The sequence below is a fragment of the Tachypleus tridentatus genome, chromosome 9 (genome assembly GCF_004210375.1).
Source record: "Tachypleus tridentatus isolate NWPU-2018 chromosome 9, ASM421037v1, whole genome shotgun sequence".
Taxonomy (NCBI): Eukaryota; Metazoa; Arthropoda; class Merostomata; order Xiphosura; family Limulidae; genus Tachypleus; species Tachypleus tridentatus.
Window position 1 is genome coordinate 135,539,255 of NC_134833.1, and position 21,227 is coordinate 135,560,481.

Below are 21,227 nucleotides of genomic sequence, written 5' to 3' on the forward strand. Positions count from 1 at the left end.
ACCCTGCTATATGAGCTAAGATTAAGTTTAGAGAATTTTTATTTTTGTAAAGGAGTTTTTTTGTTGTTTTTTTTTTTTGTTGATAAGAAGAAAAAACAAGATTTTGATATTGGGCTAACTAGAGGGATTGCCCCAAGACATCAGAAGCTGCAACGAAATCTGGAAATAAAGGAAGGAGGGTTTTATTGATGTCTATTATAGTCAGTAAGTAGAAAAAGTGGATTAGCAAAAACATTTTAAATGTAGCTTACCAGTCCTCTTTCTTTAAAAATCTGTGTCATTTAAGGTTCTGTATAGATGCATCCATGTGTATATATATATATATATATATATATACACACACACACACACACATATATCCTCTTTTTCTATCTCAAAACTTCCAACATGTCTAAGTTCAAGAAGAGAAATATTCTGATTTAACATCTTAATATCCACAATATGGAACATGGAACAGTTTCCTTTGTAAAAAACAATGATCACTCCTCTGACAAGTGGATTAATCCCCATCATGAAATCTAACATCTGTTATTCTATCTTAACCAACAACTTTATTAATTCACAATGGTCTAAAAACTACTGATGTTAACCCTTTAATACAAAATCACTAAATCTAGAAATTTTATATAGTCCCACTTGTTATGAAAAATTACTGAATTTAGGAAAACAAAATTAATATGGGTTCAGAAGCAATTCAAACTTAAAAACCTAACAATACTTACAACTTTAAGGATTTAGAAACATTTCAAGATTTCCATGGTAATATTTTCACAATTTTAAATTAGCAAGTTACCATATCATTAAATTTTTTTCAACAAACTATCTTAACTTATATTTAAATAAATATATATATAATAGTAGAAAGGGTTAACATTCATATATAGAGATCTTAATCTATAATAACCTACTATATAGAGAGAAAGTAATTAAGAGCAAGCAGGACAGTGGTGGCATGCAAAGATTAAGACATGATTCTAGTGCTAATCAGAGAAACTGACAATACGCACAAGAGAGACATGAAAGCATGCACAGAAAGAGAAGGCAGCACATACCTTACATCAGTAGCAACCTGTCCAGGTGGTGCAATACTTTTGTGTGTGTGCAAGTGTAAAATCAATGTCAGTTCTGGTGCTTTTATCTTAATTTTAAAGCTTCAATATTTCTTTATAAGAATATGCTATTTTATTAGTACTGTAATTAAAAATGATACATGTTTTAATTGTTTAAAATTTTAATAACATTTCATACCTTGGATAAAAAGAAAAACATGGCATAAATTACAATATCAAGAAATTGACAGTTTAAACAGAATAAAAAGGAAGAATATTTGAAGAACTGGGCAAAAACAAATACAAGGGTAACAGGCATAGAATCACAACACTTATATGAGATTTGCATTTATTATTTTTAAAAACAAAACTCCTCTGGAAGATCAGTGTATATTGATAACACTCACACAAGTTTTTACCTTTTTAGTTTACAAAACAATGAAATATAATCGAGATAAAAGGAACACACATTTGAAACTAAAACTTAGAATTACTCTCTGTAATTTACATTAATAGAAAAACACAAAAACATTTGTAAATTCATGAAATGCTCTATATGTAAACATAAGCATCAAATTGAACTATACAAATTTTTTAGAGTGCTTTTACATAAAATGTGAATATTTTTTAAAGCACTAGAAATTCATATATATAACCTTTGAGCTATACATTCACAACCAAAGCCAAGATATGCATTTGACATTTGTTTAAGTTAACACCAAATGTGTAGTATTATATACAACATTCAGAAGTATACAACACAAAACTGTTATTGCTTTTGTGTATGCGAAGCAATTATTATAAAACATATATTTCGGTTTAATTTTTATACAGAGTATTTTCTGACCTGCATAATAGTTTAGTTTTTAAGTTGCTCTCATCGGAACTAACATTCCAACTTCTGAAGTAAATTATACTCCACCCACCATGGTCCAATCATAACCTGTTTTATTTCATTCAGTTTCACTAGGATGCAGCTAACTTTCCTTTTCATAAATGGCAGTTTCAGATGTTGAATTTTCATTTTTTTCCCCACATGAGGTTTCCTGATACATGTTGAATTTGGGATGCGATGTATCCTTACTGCTATGCGAGTTATCCTTTGACAGATACCCTCTTACTCATGTACATTTTTTCTCTCTCAAACTACAGTCTGCATCTTAGTTTTGTCTTTTATGAGTAACACTTCAGTATTACAGTATCAAATATTATTTAAAATTTCATCTAAGGTAAAAATATAATGCAGTTATGCTTCCTTTACCTGCAAAAATAATATTAAAATTAACATAACTGTGTTTCAGTCTATATGTGTTTGAGAATGGATGATTAGAGCAAAATAATATCTTTGTGTAACTTTCAGTTATGAAAAACCAATTTAAGTCACTGAAAAATCAAAGTGTTTTGCAGACACAAACTGAAAATTAAATTCTTAAAGAAAACTATTTTACTATTGTAACACAACATTGTATTATCATGATCGTGTGTTGGTTCTAATAGGTGTGAAAACACAGCACATGTAGGCTTAAAGATGTCAAATGAAACAAATTAGCTAACATTAAACTCAATCACACAGGCATTTTCCTAACTAGAAAAGAAAGAACTAAATATTATGATTATGTACACCAAAAAGATGAGTCATGCTTCAAGATGAAATTAGTTGCAGCGTAAACAAAATAACTAATAAAGCAATTTTTTTTCTCATTTCATTAGTACCTACCTATTGCCATGGACATGAGAGGCACAGAAAGCAAAACTGTAATGGATTAGTGTGGGATCAATCATGATGGACTTTTCAGAGCGATCTAAGAGGTCATTCAAGTAACACAAGTGACGGTAGCAGCTACGTACACCATAACGAGCAGTGTACTCGTCTAAAACAAATACTTGACCAGGGCTAAACCACCCCTAGAAGCAAAACATTCAGCACAGCTTGTTAGTAGGCAGTGCTTTAATTAACAAAGTTAGTTATTCTACGAAACAAAGTCACTATTTCCATAATAGTTATAAATTTACTGATAATTGTAGATTTGAACATTAAGTACTAAGAATTTATATCCTGGCTAATATAACAGGGTATAAAACCTTTGTACTAATTAAAAAAACAAAACTGTTTAGAACTCAAAAGGCAGTGGATAAGGGAAATGTTTGAACAAAGAACAATAGTTTTATTTCTTGTTAGAGTATAGTCTATAACACACAGGAATCTCATCTGGGACAATAACCTGGAACAAACATGCAAAACAAACTATTTTGGATTTCTTACAAAGAATAAACTAACAAGAGAATGCTGTGCCAACATACAGTTACATTTTTCACACAAACATATGTTTAAGTTAATTTTTGAAATATATAAGCAATGTTTCAGATACTCAGTAATTCTGCATTTTGAAACAGCTTTGCAACATACTTATCTTTAGATGAAAAGTTACTAGATGAGATTATAATGATGACTCCTTATATTTTGCCTTACCAAGGAACAGTAGTGGTCAGCCAGTCTGAAGTCTAAGCTTGATGTCTGAAGCATTCTAAATAAACAATGATGATCAAATTTGCATGGGTCAGCCGTAATAAATTCATCCATTCCATGTTTTCTGGCTCTGTCCGCATCTAACATCAGAACAAATAATTTTCCCAGTTCAGAAAATAAATATAGATATTGGTTTGTTACAAGCTATTTAAACTTGATGTCTGGAAATGTTCACGCAGATGCTACATACAAATACCAAATTACTGGGAAGAAACTCCTCAATTGTAGAAAGTAATGAACAACATAAAATGAGAGATGAAGAGTGAGAACATTTTTTTCTTAAGTGATAAAAGGTTGTAACTTACAGTGAGTACTATGTGCTGATAGTAAAATTCTGTTTCTAATTTACCTGAGTAATCTGGAAGAACATCAAGCCTTAATTTCAATTGGATGTTACGTTTTGCAAAATATGGAAAATTAAGACACTATTAAGAATCATTTTTAAGTACTTTCAGTTTCAACTCTAACTGTGCTGTAAGTGTTTATATTTGTTTTAAGCTATAATTTTTAATATGATCTAGAAATAATGATTAACAAAACTCCAGAATAACAATTTTGTTCCTGGAACCGAAGACTTTTTCATTTGTTATGCAAAACTATCCAACACAACAGTGTTCTCTTCAGTTATTGTTACTTATCAGACACAGCCTACAGTTTACGTGTTTTTATAAATGGGATATGCTACAACATCAAATGTAAAAGCATTACATGTTCCAGAATTTAATCAACTATGAATTCTATTAATGGTTGCAATCCCTAATTTACTTTGTTCTGCAAATAATTTCAAATAGATAATTTTCTTTAATTTCTAATACTTTATAATTCAACAATTTGTATTTACAAATTCACCACTGATGGAGAGAAAACATCCTTTGATACACAATTCTTCTGAATATTATTATTTTTTCAATAAATGAGCATACCTGCTTTTCTAATGCTTTAATAGTGTTACAAGCTGCTCAGATTTCAGTGATTACCACCAGGAATCTACTAGACTAATTTAAATGTTTCACTGAAACTGATGTTTAACTCTATTATGTCAACTGGCTTGACATTTGAAATTCTTAGCATTTGTGGATTATTTCAAAATGAGCAATGTTGCTATAAACATTTTTATATTTTTTGAAAAACGGTACATTGAAGCTGAAATTCCTGTAGTTAATACATCAAAGCCTTTCAAATGCAAAAATATCTTCTACCAAAGAAGTCAACTTTCTATCATTGTGTTTGTTGAGGCAACCAAACCACTATCAAAATCATAAAACTGTCAAAAAATAGTAAAACCATTGCAACTTATTTTCATCTTACATTTCATGTGATATGTACATGGTTCCAATGTGAAATACCACACAACCAATCAGAATTTCAGATCCAGTTACAAAGCAATTTCACAATGATCCCAAGCTTGAATATAAATGCACATGTACTACCACCATCAACAACAACAAAATTATTAATTTCTCAAACAGACATTATAGAAAATGTAAAGCTATAGATAGTCAGAACATAAAACACATTTAACACTTTTAAAGTAAACTGAATTTTAAAAAGCCTGTGAATTTAGAGTATTTTTTACTGAATGATAATAGAAAAGAGTTACAGTGGATTTTCAAAGGCAGAAATAATACAAATTTGAGAAAAAAATCATCTCTCATTTTATTCACAAAACAAATTCAATCAGCTATTTAGCTTTAAGAGAATATTTTATGTCACAAAACATTCATAGAAGGCACATCTGCACATTAAGTCAACTCTTTCAGCATGGGCTCTGTCCTTGGGACCAACATCAACCATTTTGTGCTTGTTATAGTTTTTATTCTACAACTTTTAAATCAATAAGAGTATGTTTACAAAATTTGACAGTTTATCAGTAAACATCATAAGGATTGTGCATGCAAAATATATATTTTTTATATCAAGTCCTGAGGTTTGTTAAGAAAAGTTTCTATCATGCCTACATTCTTTTCTCAACTAACATGCAATGTAATTTTTATTTTACGATTAAAAATACTTTTAGTGATCAGAAACAGTTTGAAATTCCACAAGTAAAATCTTTATAATGTCCTGCTAATAATACAGAGTTACAATGATGTGGCACACGTGCAGTTATGTTACCGTATCCAATAATATAAAACTGATTTTTAGTCTAAGAGTCTCCTGCTGGTACAGCAGTATGTCTATGAATTTACAATGCTAAAATTAGGGGTTCTATTCCCCTTTGCAGACTCAGCAGATAGTCTCATGTGGCTCTGCTATAAGAAAACACACACACACAAGCTCTAGTCTTTATAAAGTAACCTGTCTTGGCTGTGTTTTAGTGGACTAGTATTTTGTAAAATACATGTTATGTGAGTATATATATATATATATATAATTACTATTTACTAATAACTTCTTAAAAGTTTTCTTAAAACAGAACAGTAAATAAAAGTAAAATAAACAATTATCTCTTCTAGTTACAACTTTTGTATTCATTTACTGCTTGTTGTAGGTTGCTAAGTCTTGTAAAATTCTGCATATGGAGGATGTGATTTTTTTTTTTTTTTTAAGTTTTATATACACATTTAAATTAACCAAAAAATAAGATACTATACCAACATCATATGTTCCACTATAATTTATCAAGCTTAGCAATTAAGTTATATCTGGGTCTAAAAAATATGAAATTTTGAGTAGACTGAAGACTCACCAGCTTGAATACTTATATTGAAAGAACAAGACAACATTGCAATACTTTAAAATGGCTGAAAAAGCCAGTAGGGGAAAATACTGGGGTTTCAAGTGGTTATTCACAAGTCAAACAGAAGTAAGGGTATATAATGGAGTATTTCCAAAAATGGAAAGAGGTGAGTGGGTAACGGTGTTTGATTCAGTACATGAGCAATATCTCAGCAAATACAAATGACAGGAGGAATATTATAGCTTGTTAATATTAGTAACTTGAGTTCCTAATTTGTATGAAACTATAGACATTGTATTTTAACATCACAAACACCTAATTTCAACCACTGTTGCATTCAACATGACACACACAAAATTCAATGTTTAGGTTGTTGTTTTTTTATATTTACTTTTAAATTAAGAAATTCAGTAATATATAATACTAAAATTTAAATTATAATCTACAATTTGATATTAAACTCAATGACATAAATTCATAAAAATAGAAGTCCAAAAAATTTTGAATTTGAATCAACACATAAGATGACATGTCCTTTATCTACTGTTTAGTTATATAAGCATTATTTGCATCACACAAAATCATGTTAAAATTTAATATGCTTAATGCATTTTAAAATATTCTTCTGAAATATATACACTGGAATAATGTTTAGAAGTATCTTTAAACTTAGAACTACTACATTTAGAATCAAAGTTAGATGTTTTGAGCCTCCCAGAAGTTAAAATATCAACCATATTACTGCATTACTTAAAACTACAGTTTCACTAAACCTAATTTATGCACATAAAAAGTAAAACTGAACAAATCCCATTTCACAGGGGAAAGTGGATGTTTTTGGTGGAAATCTGTTAACTACACACAGAAAAGGACAACATGGTAAGAGCTTCAACTACTATGCTGCTTGAATAGTATATACACTGAGGCTAGTGAACTGAAAATGGCCTTCTTTCATGTATTTTCAGGCTACTAGCATGTCTGCTATGTTTATTAAGAACCATGTTCACATGCACTGTAAGCCTAACAGTAGACTTCCAGAGGCATTGTGTAAAACAGAAAACAAGGGAATATTGTGAACAAACAGGTTTTGAAAATAGAAACACGAGAGTAAGCTTTTAAATTTACAAAAACCATGTTTGTTTTCTTTAACTACTATTAACTATGGTCATTGTAGTTGTCAAATATAACGACAGCTGGTGAGCTTTTGGATAGATTAGGAACGTGCCATACATTGTTTCATTTTCTAACAACTGAAATCAATGTACACTTCGTCTTGCAATGTTGTCTCTGCAGCAGTAGTTTCTCACTTCCTCTATAGTGAATCAGAAACATGTGTTGCAAAATTTTCCTACATGAATGGCAATGGTTAATTCTGACACACTCAGTCTTATGTTTGAATACACTTACTGTTTTTTTATGCAGAAATATTAAGTCATGATTAAACCCAAGTTCAATCAATTAATATTTTATTACACTCATATTATTAAAACTAAAACAATTATTGATTTTAAAAAATTGGTTTAAGTGTTTAAATTAAAAATGATATAGAAACTATGCAAGACAATTCCTCACTTAACAAAGCCACATTGTGTGCAAAGAAATTGTTACTTATGTTATTTACATTTCAAACTAAATGAAATCTGAAATCACCATACTGCTTGTTATTGTTTGCAGCTGAATTAAAGTTGAAGACAAAATAAAAAAGGAACACTTAAGTCCTTCACATTTCTGAAAACAAGTTCTTTTCTCATGTCCACTTGTTGAGAAATTTATATCAAAAACTTGGGTTGAGAAAATATTTTACCAACCTTGTTCAAGTTCTTTTCTCAGTCCACTTCACACCAACCTTGTTCAACTTTACTAAAATGTCCACATACTTGTTTTTCACAAATCTCATATTAACAAACTTGTGTTCAAAATATATTAACCTAAACTAACACTTCAACTTTGGTTTAAATATCAACATTCTCTTGTATCATGCAATTCTTAATATCAATGGAAGTACATTGGGTCAATAAACAGAAAGGAAGGTTCAAATTTGGAACAGATCTTCACATAATGCATTTGCAATAATAATAAAAATACTGACTTTTTGTGTAACCCTTGTATTCCAGACATCTATGAGACAATTATTTTTCTATGAGCTATTTAAAAATACGCATTTTTATAAAATTTTTCACAATCACTTAAACTCTAGGACCTGCTCCACACATTAACGGTTTTCAATTTGAGTAACTCTTGCTATTTTTAAACTGAAAGCACAAAAGTAATACATTCACTTATATGTATTAAGGGAAAGAAAAGGATTGTTTATGAAAAAGCTACTTGAACTTTTATTTTTTGTGAAAATTCATGATTTTTGGGGCTTTACTTTTCCATAGAAAACTTTTACTTCCTTTTGGAGATGATACTTGATTACTGAAATCAGTACTAGAACAAAACACACACGCATTTACTTCTACACCAAGTTATTATATTACTCACCCCCTTGAAGTCTAGAAATGGTTGAATTTTTACTTGCAAGAGGTTGTACTAAAGGAGTTGGTTTGTGAGATTGACCAGTTGCTCTGTACATTGCCATAACCCACAGGTGGCATTCATTTTCATCATCACTAGCATACAAAACACTATCTCCTTCTTTCACAGCATTAAAGAAAAATCTTCCTCCTTCCAATTCTAGTAATTGAAAAAACAAAAAACGAGCATGAAGTTTTTTCCAAACTTCTTTTACTTTTTTCTATTACTGGTGTTGATTCCCTTAGTACTTTAATTTTACATTTTGGTTACGTAAACTTCAAATTGACACATCAGAAAAAAATAAAACTCTGAATAACTACATTAGTAATTTGTAAATAAAGTTTTGTTCTAAAATATATTGAATACCTTAATAAACATTTAAAGAACAATATGAACTTCCAAGTGGTTAACTAGTTACAGTAGTAAAGTGGTTAACTAGTTGCAGTAGTAAAGATATAACAGTAAATTTATATATTTTTGCAAACAACTATGAACTTTTTTAGAAATGTTATTTCTGTCATAATTTAGTTTTAATAATTATGCTTCCTGACAAGAACAAGTTACAAAAACATATAACTTACAAATAACTACAGCATGCTAACTTAATCGCAGGTTAGTAAATACCAAATAACCACTTAACAGTTATTGCACTTTGTGAATGTAGCACAAAGAGTAAACAAAGTGAAGGGCTCTAACAGTAAACTAGATTTAGTTAACAAGAATTACAGTCAATAGTTACTAGCAAGTATAATTATTTGTATATTTCTTTGTTTTCTATCATTTCCTATATATACATTTCACATCTTAAACATTGAACATTTTCTGAATATAGACTTGTGAAGAGCTATTCTTTAATTTAAAAATTACTTATTTCTATGATAAAAATAGCAAAAAGATGAGCCATTACAAATACTGACTCAAGAGAAGACCTAAAATTATTAAAAGGTAGACAAAAATACCATATGAACCTATGAAAACATCAAGGCAGCAAAATAAGAAATCTATAACATTGAGAGTATTTAGAAAAGCACTGTGAAGATACGAAGTTAAAATGACTCAATAATTAGTTTGGAGATAAAGGGTACTTTTAACTTAATGATTAAGTATGGGGTGTTAAGATGTAAAGTTATTAGAAGATTAGCTGAAAGTAAACTTAGAATAGAAGACAAAAATAAGATACAAAGGTCTACCACATTACCTGGCACAGGCTCCACATAATCCACAGTGTAGCCATCTAACTGCATCATCTCTGTTGGTTCAGATTTCTTTTCTCTGTAGCTACACATAGCAAATGTATATTGGGACACCTAGAAAATTTCAATAACCAAAAAAACACTTTTATACAAAATAAAGGATCTTGAAGACCTTTAATTTATTGATAACAGTACAAACTCTTCATACATTTTACTTACCTTTCTAAATTAAAAACAGCAGAAATCATCCTCTTTTTAAGAAATACACAGTAAAATAGTTTTACACAAGTTGAAATAAAGTCTACATATATACTGCCTAAATATACAAACACCAGCATGTATGTCCATAGTTAACACAATTTAAGTATTTTTACAAACCAGCAGATATCACAATATATTATTATTGACATTTATTACCTTTGGTAGGATTGTAAACAGTTATTAAAAATTTTTATAGCATTTTATATAAAACATTATAGCTTTATGAACTTGTTCTTGACCCTCCAGTTCCTTGCTTTTTCCATCACAATTAATAAACTACAGAGCCAGACAACTAACCATGAGGTATGAATATTTTTTCCAGAAGTAGTTTTTTCCCCATGGTCAACTCTATATGGCTTTAAGAAACTTTAAGAAACAGATATGAAAATAACATCAAAATATACAATTTGTTTGGGTGTGTAAAACATTAGAAAAAGGATAATATATACAAAAAAAATGTTTATTATAATGTACTTAATGCTTTAGAAAATATATTAAAAACAATTATTTGGAACAAATTCTCTGGTGCAAAATAAATACACTTACCATCACATAACAAGCATTCATCTAAGTGGGAATATTTAGCAGCTATTACTGAAATATTGTTCAAAACAATCTAATTACCAGCTTATTAGACAGAGTGGCTATTTTGGAAATCTTGCTTTTGTTTACTACTTGTAAAATGTGTTTTAAAAACAAATAACATTCTTGTTTCTTTGCTAAATTATACTATTTTCAATATACAACATATTCCTAATTTATTAGTTTCAAAGTCTCACACTGGAAAATTTACTTACTTGAACTAATACAAAATATCTTTTCTTCCACTTTTTCCAAACTTGTTTGCCTTGTGCATAGAGATACCTGAAAGTTAAACCCTAAAGTTAATTTTTATTGCTTTAAACCTTTTATTTCTCTCAAAAGATAATACACTGTCTGTATTGGTCCTAGGGTCTAAAAGGTCTCAGTCATGCAATTAACTTGAGTTAACCATAAATATATTCAATTGCTCACAAAAGTTCACAAACATTTATCACTTGATAGTAGTGGTAAAACTGATTCCTTTTGTGAAACAATTTCAATGGCATTGTGCAGGCAGTAAAAATGTTAAAGAAATACCATCAAGAATGGTGACAATTCTGATACTTCCCAACCTATTATCAGTCTACTGGTATATTTGAAACACAAAATTCAGAATACATTTCAATATATATAATAATTTAAGGGTTTAAAAGTGTGACAGTCAATAGACCTATACTATGGCTCAAAAAGTTCAAACTCAACCATCACTTTATTTAATAATACCATAACCTAGGCTATGGTAGTTATTTTAAAAACAGTACCTAATTACATTGAGACTGTAAACACATGGTTGCGCATGCGTAACAGTAACAACTTAAATATAGCCATTGAAATAACATTATGACAAGCATAAATATAGCAAATATCTCAATTATCAAATTTATTGGTAATATATGATAATTTCTCATTTTGCATATGATGTCATGGTCTGAAAATGTTGACATACTTGCATTTTTCTTGCTCATAATTACATTTCAGCCATCACTGTAATTTTCAAAGTGAATATTTCTGTACCCTGTTTCAGTTCAGTGAGATTCATACGAGTTATTCATATAGGTTATTCTTAACACCAACACGAAAGAAATGTGCCAAACTTATAATCCATTAAGGCTGACAATACCTAAAGGCTGTTAAATTCAATGGATTCACAATGAAAATAAAACAGTTGAAATGAATAACTACACATTTAACCATCCTGCAAAGGACTGCTTCCTGTAGATTGCCTGCAAATAAAGCGGAAATCTAACACTGATGATACACATATAGTTATAACTCCTGCAACTTAACCTACAGTGTACAGTATGATATAATATCATCAGTTTAGTTAAATCAGTTTCCCTTTGTTATTTGACTGTACTGTTACAGTGCTATATTTTTGTAAGAAACTTGCAGGAGAAGCACTGCAGGTGTATCACCTGATTACTGATGTGTAACAGTTTTTAGCCACTATGCTCTCTAACTTTTTGTTTCGGGTTCTATGTAAAACGTCTCAAGTTTCCATTAAGAGAAAGAGTTATTTTTTTTAAAGTATTGTTTAATTTAGTTTGACTGGCCATTTCAGATAGATTTTCTGTGTCGAGTCAGAAAGAGTTTTTGAACATAAATATTAATTTTTATATAAGCTATCAGTAGCTTTTTGTTTACAACCCTAAAGAGTTAGTAAGGTTAAGAATTAGTCTTAATTATTGTACTTTTTGAGATCTCATGAAAAACAGTTTTTGAAAATATTGATGAGAAGTTTGGTGTAATTGAGACTGGAACAGTGAACTTTTGTAACTATACATCTACCAAGAATTTCAACTTTGAATTTTCACATACTGTGTTTGAAGTGATTTTACTGAGCTGGAGAGACAGTTCCTCTGTCGATCTACCACAAAAGTTTCTTTTGTGTTGTAAAGTTTTGTAAATTATTGTATACAAGTTAACATTGGATGTTTGCATTTCTTTTATGTTGTAATATATAAATCAATTATGAAATTGCCAAGTTCATTTTTTTTCCTTTTATGTATTATACAGTATAGGATCATAACAGTTGGGGTTTCATCCACGATATGAAATGAGACAATAACCAGAGCTGGTTGTAAGAAATTCAGGAAATCTTTACATTTTATATAGTTATACAATATATATTGTGTTTTGTATAATTTATAGCTTAAGTCTAGATCTGTTTAAATTCTCATTGTGTTAACACTCAAAACTCAGTTTTAAATTTAAAATATGTTCAAGTTTACTTTGGTGTAAAGTTTTACAAACATATTTAAACCATAAAAATTAGTTTGAAATGGAAGCAAAATTTATCAAAAGGGAAAAACATTTGAAATTAAAATAAGTTAAGAGATTTATGTAAGGAACTTAACTTGACAGTACCTGTCAAAGCAAAAAAACATGAATGTCAAGAACAATGTCAGGTTCAAATAAGTTGACTAATCTCCTTTTCACCTAGTTGCTTATACTTTTGACAGGATGATTCAACATTAGTGTTATATACAATTTATGGCATAGAAGTGGACAATGAAGTGTTTATAATTAGGAAAGCAGATGATATCTGGAAAGCATAATTTGCCTTAGTGATTTTAATTTTGTAACCTACTGGAAGTAAATGCTGTTCTCATAGTTGGAAAGCCCTCTCATTTTTTAGCAGATTTTAGAGGCAGTGACTATAATTTATTTTAAGTTAGCTACACTCTAGCCTCTTCTTGACACTTATCTCATTATAACTTATTATATTCATAATAATTAATTTTAAACATTATTATTATTATTATAAAGATTATTTCACAATGTTAGCTTAGTAGTATATCTTGGAAAATGGGCCCAAAACAAATGAAAATTTTACTACAATGCATATACATTTTTAGTTAGAATACTTAACATATCCATTTTGTATTATATCCAAGTTAATATATAACGATTTTTCTTCATTGCTAGCTTTGTATATGAATTTAGGAAAGCTTAAGCCTCCTAAGGCTGCATGAACCTCATGAGATATTACTGAGGTTATTATTGAAAATACTGTTTACAACAAGGGTTCCCAATGCATGAAATAACACATTCTAGTCGTAGTATAGTCTGATCACATTTAATTAGCTAACAGACATTACAGATTTAGTTCTCACCTAAGTAGATAGTTTGCTTTCATCACAAGTTAATATTAACACATCAGTTGTTATTTATTAACATTTAGCCAACACAATTCTTTATCTTTTACAACAAACAAGTTTACAACATTAAATTGTATTTCTAAAAATACCATAGGATTTACTCACTTCCTGCAAAAATGATATTACAATAATAAATAAATTAATTTAAAAAAACAATTTAGCTTTTAGCATTAGCAAGGAATGAATACAACAAAATCATAATTAACAAGACTACGGATTTTTTATATATATACACAAATTTAAGAACATTACACTTTGATGTAAACATGTTGCAAGGTTTTGACAAAATTATGTATACATGATCAAGGTTTGTTACATTATCCATTAAGCACAAAGCCACACAATGAGCTAGCTATCTGTACTGTGCCCACAGACTTACCACTGAGCCACTGGTAGGCATTTAATTTCATTTGCTCTAAAAATGAGAATTTTTTTTGCATCAAGTTTTAGAAAACTTACCAAAGGCATATATATCTTCAAAGTGCTGTTTCTAAACTTATTTACAATGTCAACTTAATGCTTCATATAAATTTTTACTTACCCACAGTGCTTCATGTTTTGAGGTTTGTCCATTCTAACTGCTATTTTTATACGCAAGTCTTGATCTGGGACATTTTTAGGAACAGTCATTCTGTGCCACTCTGGAGTTTTAGGGCTCAAAGGAGTAGGTCTAATTATTACCTGTTTATAAAGATGATTTTAGGAGATAAATAACAGTGTTTGAAAATTAAAACATGAATGATTATAACACCTTCATAATAGCATAAATTATTCTGAAACTTTCTTAAAAATACACTATGATAATACAGTGGAAGTACATGTGATCATACAGATCTTACATCAACAGTGAAAAACCTTATTTCACTTTTCAGTAATTAACTGTTTACAGTTCTTTGGACAATAAAATAATTTTTTAAATAAAAAAACTGGATTAGCATCGAAAACCCTTTATCTCACACTTACTTTATAAAACTTGTTCATAAGTGATACAGGAATAAAAGAAATGCAAGTAGCCTCATTCTAACCCTCACTTGGTGGAAACATGTAGATGGTGTATTATGCAGTTTTAATAGCCAAAATGAACAAAATTACTTCTTTAAACAATTCACTTCCATCCATTCAAACAAAATACACAAATGAAGATGAAAATGAAGCTAAAAAAAAAAAAAAAAGACTTCCTAAAATTTAAATATCACACAACCTTGCAATACAGTCAGTATAACATACACAGAAAGAATACACACAATAAAACACATCTCAGTTGGCAATCAGTACACAACATTACGAAAGCAGATACTAAATTAAAGGCTTATGCAGTATTGTATTATGCCTTAGTTCAAATTAAGAAGTCAAAAATGAAATTAATTATATTTCAACTTGCTTTAATTTCAAATTTTTCATAAAATGTCACTGAAAGAGCACTAAACAAAAAAGTAACATACACAAACATACAAAATAAACAATACAAAAAGGAAAGCAACTGTACATCACCTACATTGGAAACAGTGGAAAACAATTTATAATATGGAACAAACAAAAATGTAGATATTAAATCTAAATTCACACAAAATGCTGGACTAAAAATAAATGATTTACTAAACAAACCATATAAAGAATATCACAAAAAATCCATCAATGATGTAAAATATGTGTAAACAGACATACATACACATGTATCTTAAAAGAATATTTAATGAAAATGTAAATTTAAACAGCTTCACCTTGAATAATCTTATTATTGTAATTTTAAAATCTGTTTGCTTTACAACTCACTAGATGGCAAGGGCCTATTTTTAAGTAAATAAAACTGAACCGAACCAATAAATGAAGATGTCCTTTTTAAAAAACTTCATATTTATTGAATTAACAAAAAGAGCCAGTTGTTAACATTTTCTTTAATATTCAATGTATTAAATATGGAACTTAATGTTTCAAACTAAATTTTGCAAGTAGAAAAAATTTATATTGTGACCAGCAACAAAAAATGAAGTCATTATGAAATAGCAAATATTGCAGGTACAATAAAAATAATGTTTCTTTGTGCACCTGAAATAATAATATCAAAGAACAAAAGCTGGTTTGTCGTTTGTATACATGCTTATGTTGTCAATACGTTTCAATGTTTTACTCAGTTAAGCCACAGAACAATAAAATTTTCTAAAAACTTTTAAATTAATAGTGAATGCTATTTGTCCACTGGTATCTAAGATTATGATAGGCCATACTATATATAAAATAAATCAAAGTTTTAATTCTAGGTGGGAAAGTGAACTGAATACAATTTCTTTCCTGATACAACTTTTTTTTTCCTACACATTTTAATATGCTAAATGTTCATGGTCTGTTATAACCTGAAGAAAATTCATATATTGGTTCATACATGTATGTATTCTTCTTGAAATAGACTGAAGCATCAAATGGACAATGTTCTTGACATTTCTTCCATGCCTATAATGAGAAATTTATCTATACCTATCTTCATTATATAGATATACAAAATAAATAAGTAACCAAAACACATCTAGTTAATCAGAATGTTGCAGAAAAATCAAACTGTTATTGTGATTAATTGAAGATGTGTACACGTACACACTACCATCAAGATTTGCATTTTGAATTAACTTGGTACACTGTAGATTACTAATTTTCTAAAATGATTGACCCTTCCTTCTTATAAATTGGTATGATCATGTAACTGTTAAACTGCATCTTGTAGTGTACTTCCCATAAAACAGGGCCTCGTCCAATCACCTCTGACCTTCTGTTTTCATGGTGAAGTCCCAGTACACAACACAGTTGCAGTCATAAGTAGATGCTGAACAAGACAGCAAACAGCTGTTCATAGTTTAGCTTAAATACATTTTCAGTCAACAACTTGAAGCAATGGCACTAACAAAAAATGAAATATGACTCTGACTAAAACAACTAAATAGATGGCATTTGTATGAACTAAAAATGAAAACCAGCCAAGAAAGCTGAGAATAAACATTATGGAAATGAAGATTACATACAGTCATCATGATAAGTTAATATATATATTTTTGGGGTATCCAGTAATTGTTATTCCTACAACATAAAGCAAATATTATTCAAAACTATTTCAAATCAATTTTAATTCCAAGTTGCATATACGTTTATTTCTATTAATAAGCAGAATTCAGAATTCACTAGTTCAAGTAATGTCATGGAGTTATATTTTATTGTGTGCATGTGCTATTGTGGGAAAAAAAAATATTGGATTGATTTTTCATAATGTTTTCACTCTATAGCTCAGCCAACAATGATTGAATTTTCATGAAACATGGTGAACTAACGTAGAATATTATTTATTGTCCTGCCAAAAATGGTCCATACCTGTTGATAATGACAGATAAACAAATACATTTTTGTATCTTTTGAGAGCCAAATATGATCAATCTTGCATGGTGGAGGTATATGCTCTACTAAGTGCCCCTCTAGAATGTAGAATATTACTGGTAATATTATATATACTAATATACAGTGAAGCAGTTGTTTTTTTGTTATATTTTTTTAAGTGCAAAGTATGTGCACATGGCTGGCTACACTCTTCCTCATGATTCAGATGAGGTTTAAAATAGACATCCAAATTAATGTGAGACTTTTTTTTTGAAACTTAAAATAGTATCAGAGCCAGAAGAACATGTGAATGCAAAAGACATTCATACATTAGACAAATTATTCAGCAGTTTGGGGTGTTCTCGATTGTGGAGGTGCATATGCTCAATTGTACAGACATTTCTCTGTCAGGATTCCAGTCATGTCTGTGAATACATTTAACATATGTAAGAAATACACTAGAAAGGTATATTGATTAATATTTATGTATAATCCCAATACACAGAAAATTATTAACATGAGTAATAGTACATAAAAATTCCATAGTTCTTTACTTTCACTCTGAAAAGTATGTATGATAATAATAACTTCATATTATATTTATTTATTTATAATTTTATACAAACTTTTATTTTTATTATTATAATATTACAAATATAGTAGATTCAAATCTGCCAATAGAGTAAGTGAAAACAGACACCAATATTTCATTTCCATAAAAGTGTAACAAAAATCACATCTACCTTTATATAACCTGTTTGCTTCATTTGTGTGAAAAGCAAATGTTTCACACAAAACAGGATGCTACAATGAAACAAGAAAAGCTAGCAACAGAAGTTGAAGAAGGATAGTAACAGCAACCCAGTTATTACTGTTTATACAAACAGTGGTTGGTCCTGATGCAGTTATGGGCACAAATACACTGAAATATTTGGTGTGCTGCTATAACTGGTTTCCATATAGAAAACTTATATCTGGGTATGAGCAACGAATTCTGTAGCACTAGTTTACAAAATAAAACAACCATCACTGCTGGAAAAATCAGAATGAACCTTACACATAAATGGAATCTGACAATATAGTAGAAGAACAGTGAAGATATGCATGGTCTATAGTATGAAAAAATAACGGCCGAGGCTTGAGTGTCTAAAACAATAAAGAGGTTTAGGTATAGTAGGCAGGCTGAGAAAGTGAAGTGCACCAAATCATGCAGTTAAATGCAACACCAAAACACTTCATAAAACTTCAAAATTTAATGCCAAAAATGTGCAATTTTTAAGCAAGCTCAAGACAAAAAGATTCAAGTACTATCAGAAGAAATCCAAAGGAAGGGAATACACTTAAACAGTTGAGACAGCAGCTATAAAATGGTCCTTACCATGTGTCTGGTGACCATACAAAATGCCAACATATATTATACAAAAATGCTTTCAGACATAGTACCATTTTACATTTTCAATGGTTCCAACTTGGAAAGATCACAGATGTTATAGATTAACTCGTCAAGAGAGCAGATAAGTTAGTTTCTAATAGCATTACCAACTGCATCAATACTACACATGTTTGGTTGCAAAATGCAAGTGTTCAGACAAAGTAATTCAACCAATCTCAATTTAGCTATTATTATTATCAATAACCCAAATTGTTGTATCATAGGGGCACCAGAAAGTGTGGGAATATTTCAAAAAGCCTTCTTTCTATTGTGAAAAAATATACCAAACAATGAAAACACTTTATAGCATACAGAAAACATCTGGAAAAACTGAAGTCAAGGTATGGAGGAGATGAATATTATGGTGACTACTCCTTATGACTGGATTTGAATGATGAACATTTCAAAAGTGCTAGTCTGATTTTTTTTTTTTTTATTACAAAACTACAAGTAAATGAAGAAAGATGAAACAAGTTAGAACAGAATTCATGTGGTCAGGTTGGAAATAAGTTCTGGATTTTGGAAAGGAACAAACAATTTATGGCATCAGAATTTCGATTCATTTGTGAAATGAGGGAAACAAATTCTTATAAAAACATAGTAAAACAGTTACGTAAAGTAACTTTCATGACTTTCATAACTCTTACTTTCATGACAGAGGCCACTCAGTATGGCAAGAACTATGTAAACTTGGCCATAAAAAAACTACGAGCAAGAGACAGAAGTACGAGTTCAATAATGTAGTTTATTTAGCAATTTCATCAACTTTAGGTTTCTTGGTATATCACCAGATGAATTAGTGGGAAATAACAGAATACTAAACGTGAAATTTCCCAGAACAGTTGAACATTACACTATGTGCAGCTGCTAAAATCTTGAAAAAATTTTTGTTCTGTATGTACAACTTCAGCAAAAAAAATTCAGCTCAAAAGAAAGAGTTCAAGACCAACTACACTGGTTTCCAATGTATGACAGCATACACAAATTGCTTGTTAGTTACAAATGAGTTCCTTCCCATTTCTTGACTCATATACCAAACTTTCTCATTATGAGAGTTTGTTCCTTTTCATGCAAATTTCCAAGTAGCAACAAGTCCACTTCTATTGGTAATGTTTAAGATCAGCTTTTTCCACACAAATAATGGTAAAATTCACTTGTTACTTCTGACAGAATGTCCATATCAACAAACAAATTAGCACTTTGGATACAATGTTGTGTAATCTTTTCTTTGGTGGCATCCTTTCCGAAGCATACAGATGTTCAAATTATCTTTCAGAAGTACTTTGCACCATGGAAAGTTACTCAAATGTTAAAGAACTGTTACTGTGCTGTTAGTACCAAAAACTTGTGGCAGCTCCAGTGTTTCACCTGTACTGTTACTAAGATTATGAGCACCCTCTGCATTCTATTGTTTATTTCTGATTAATCTATAACCATGAAACTTCCTCTTTTTTGATTTGTAAGGACCATGCTTTCTGTCTATCCTCAAATATTCAGGATTTACCACAGAAAAAAAAAAACTTAGGACGGCAACTAAGACTATAAGAATTAGTAAAAGCTCTTTCTTAATTCAACACACAGAGTTCAACCTTTGTAACTGACTCATTAATGAAAGATTATTGGCACAGTCCATTATTTCAAAGGGAGTAGTTAGAATGCAGAATTTTGATGAGCAGGTGGAAAATTACAAACAAATTGGTTAGAAGTGCTTCAAAATAAGGAAGAAGAAAATTGAGTAATTTTCCCCATGGAAGTTAAATAAATTAATTTAAATGTAAAACCTTTTATTGTTTGTGCCTTCGACTGTAAGACTTTCCTTTTGCACTGGATATTGATGGTAAAAGGGTTAATGATTCAAAATATGCAACAAAATAAACTGTGATGTTTTGACATTTAGAGGGTATATGCCTGATTAAGGTTTTAACAGGCTACAAGGGATCTGAAAAATTGTGTAAACAGAATAGATTTTTTCAGCAATTGAAGAACTTCTGTCTCTATTTTTTGGTTTGGTTATTATTACAGATCAGGCACAGTGTCCATTCTAATAAGTGGACAATGTAACTGTAACCTGTCTTGGATGACCTGTTCAGTTGTACTAGACTGGCTTGGGACAATGGGGATCTGGAATTTGTTTTACTAATACCCCAGTGTCAGAAAAAGAAACCAAAACGTGATCAAATTACACAGAGGGACTTTTCAGACTTAAGAAAAAGGTCTAACTTTCACCTACTCACCCAGTTTATTTTGTGCAAAATTTTGTGACAACCTAGGATCAAAGATAACACCACCTTTAGAAAAGTGACTAACATTTATTATGAAGGCAAACAAGATGTGTGAATATATATGAAAGTTATATAAAGTCAAAGAACTTTCAAAACCACTCAGTAAAACTTAAAAAAGCTAGTCAGAGAGGTAAAAATAAATACATGCAAATATCTGCATATATATTAACAGAACAAGCATGATCT

The 21,227-nt window shown here is 29.8% G+C and overlaps 1 protein-coding gene across 14 annotated transcripts in view; it reads right to left on the reverse strand.

Annotated features, from left to right (window-relative positions):
- Cadps (calcium-dependent secretion activator 1) overlaps positions 1-21,227 on the reverse strand; it is a 105,427-nt gene that overhangs the window by 63,619 nt on the left and 20,581 nt on the right. For 9 of the 14 annotated variants that reach the window (XR_013014624.1, XM_076457402.1, XM_076457399.1 and 6 more), the window contains 7 exons: positions 14,512-14,651; positions 11,025-11,091; positions 9,972-10,080; positions 8,741-8,932; positions 3,520-3,656; positions 2,767-2,954; positions 1,053-1,088 (listed from right to left, as the gene is read on the reverse strand). Coding sequence is in view for 13 of the 14 variants with exons in the window: in XM_076457402.1 (XP_076313517.1) it covers positions 1,053-1,088; positions 2,767-2,954; positions 3,520-3,656; positions 8,741-8,932; positions 9,972-10,080; positions 11,025-11,091; positions 14,512-14,651 (869 nt within the window). In the remaining variant the exon portion in view is untranslated. The remainder of the gene's footprint in view (positions 1-1,052; positions 1,089-2,766; positions 2,955-3,519; positions 3,657-8,740; positions 8,933-9,971; positions 10,081-11,024; positions 11,092-14,511; positions 14,652-21,227) is intronic. The other 5 variants (XM_076457406.1, XM_076457401.1, XM_076457400.1 and 2 more) reach the window with 1 other exon arrangement.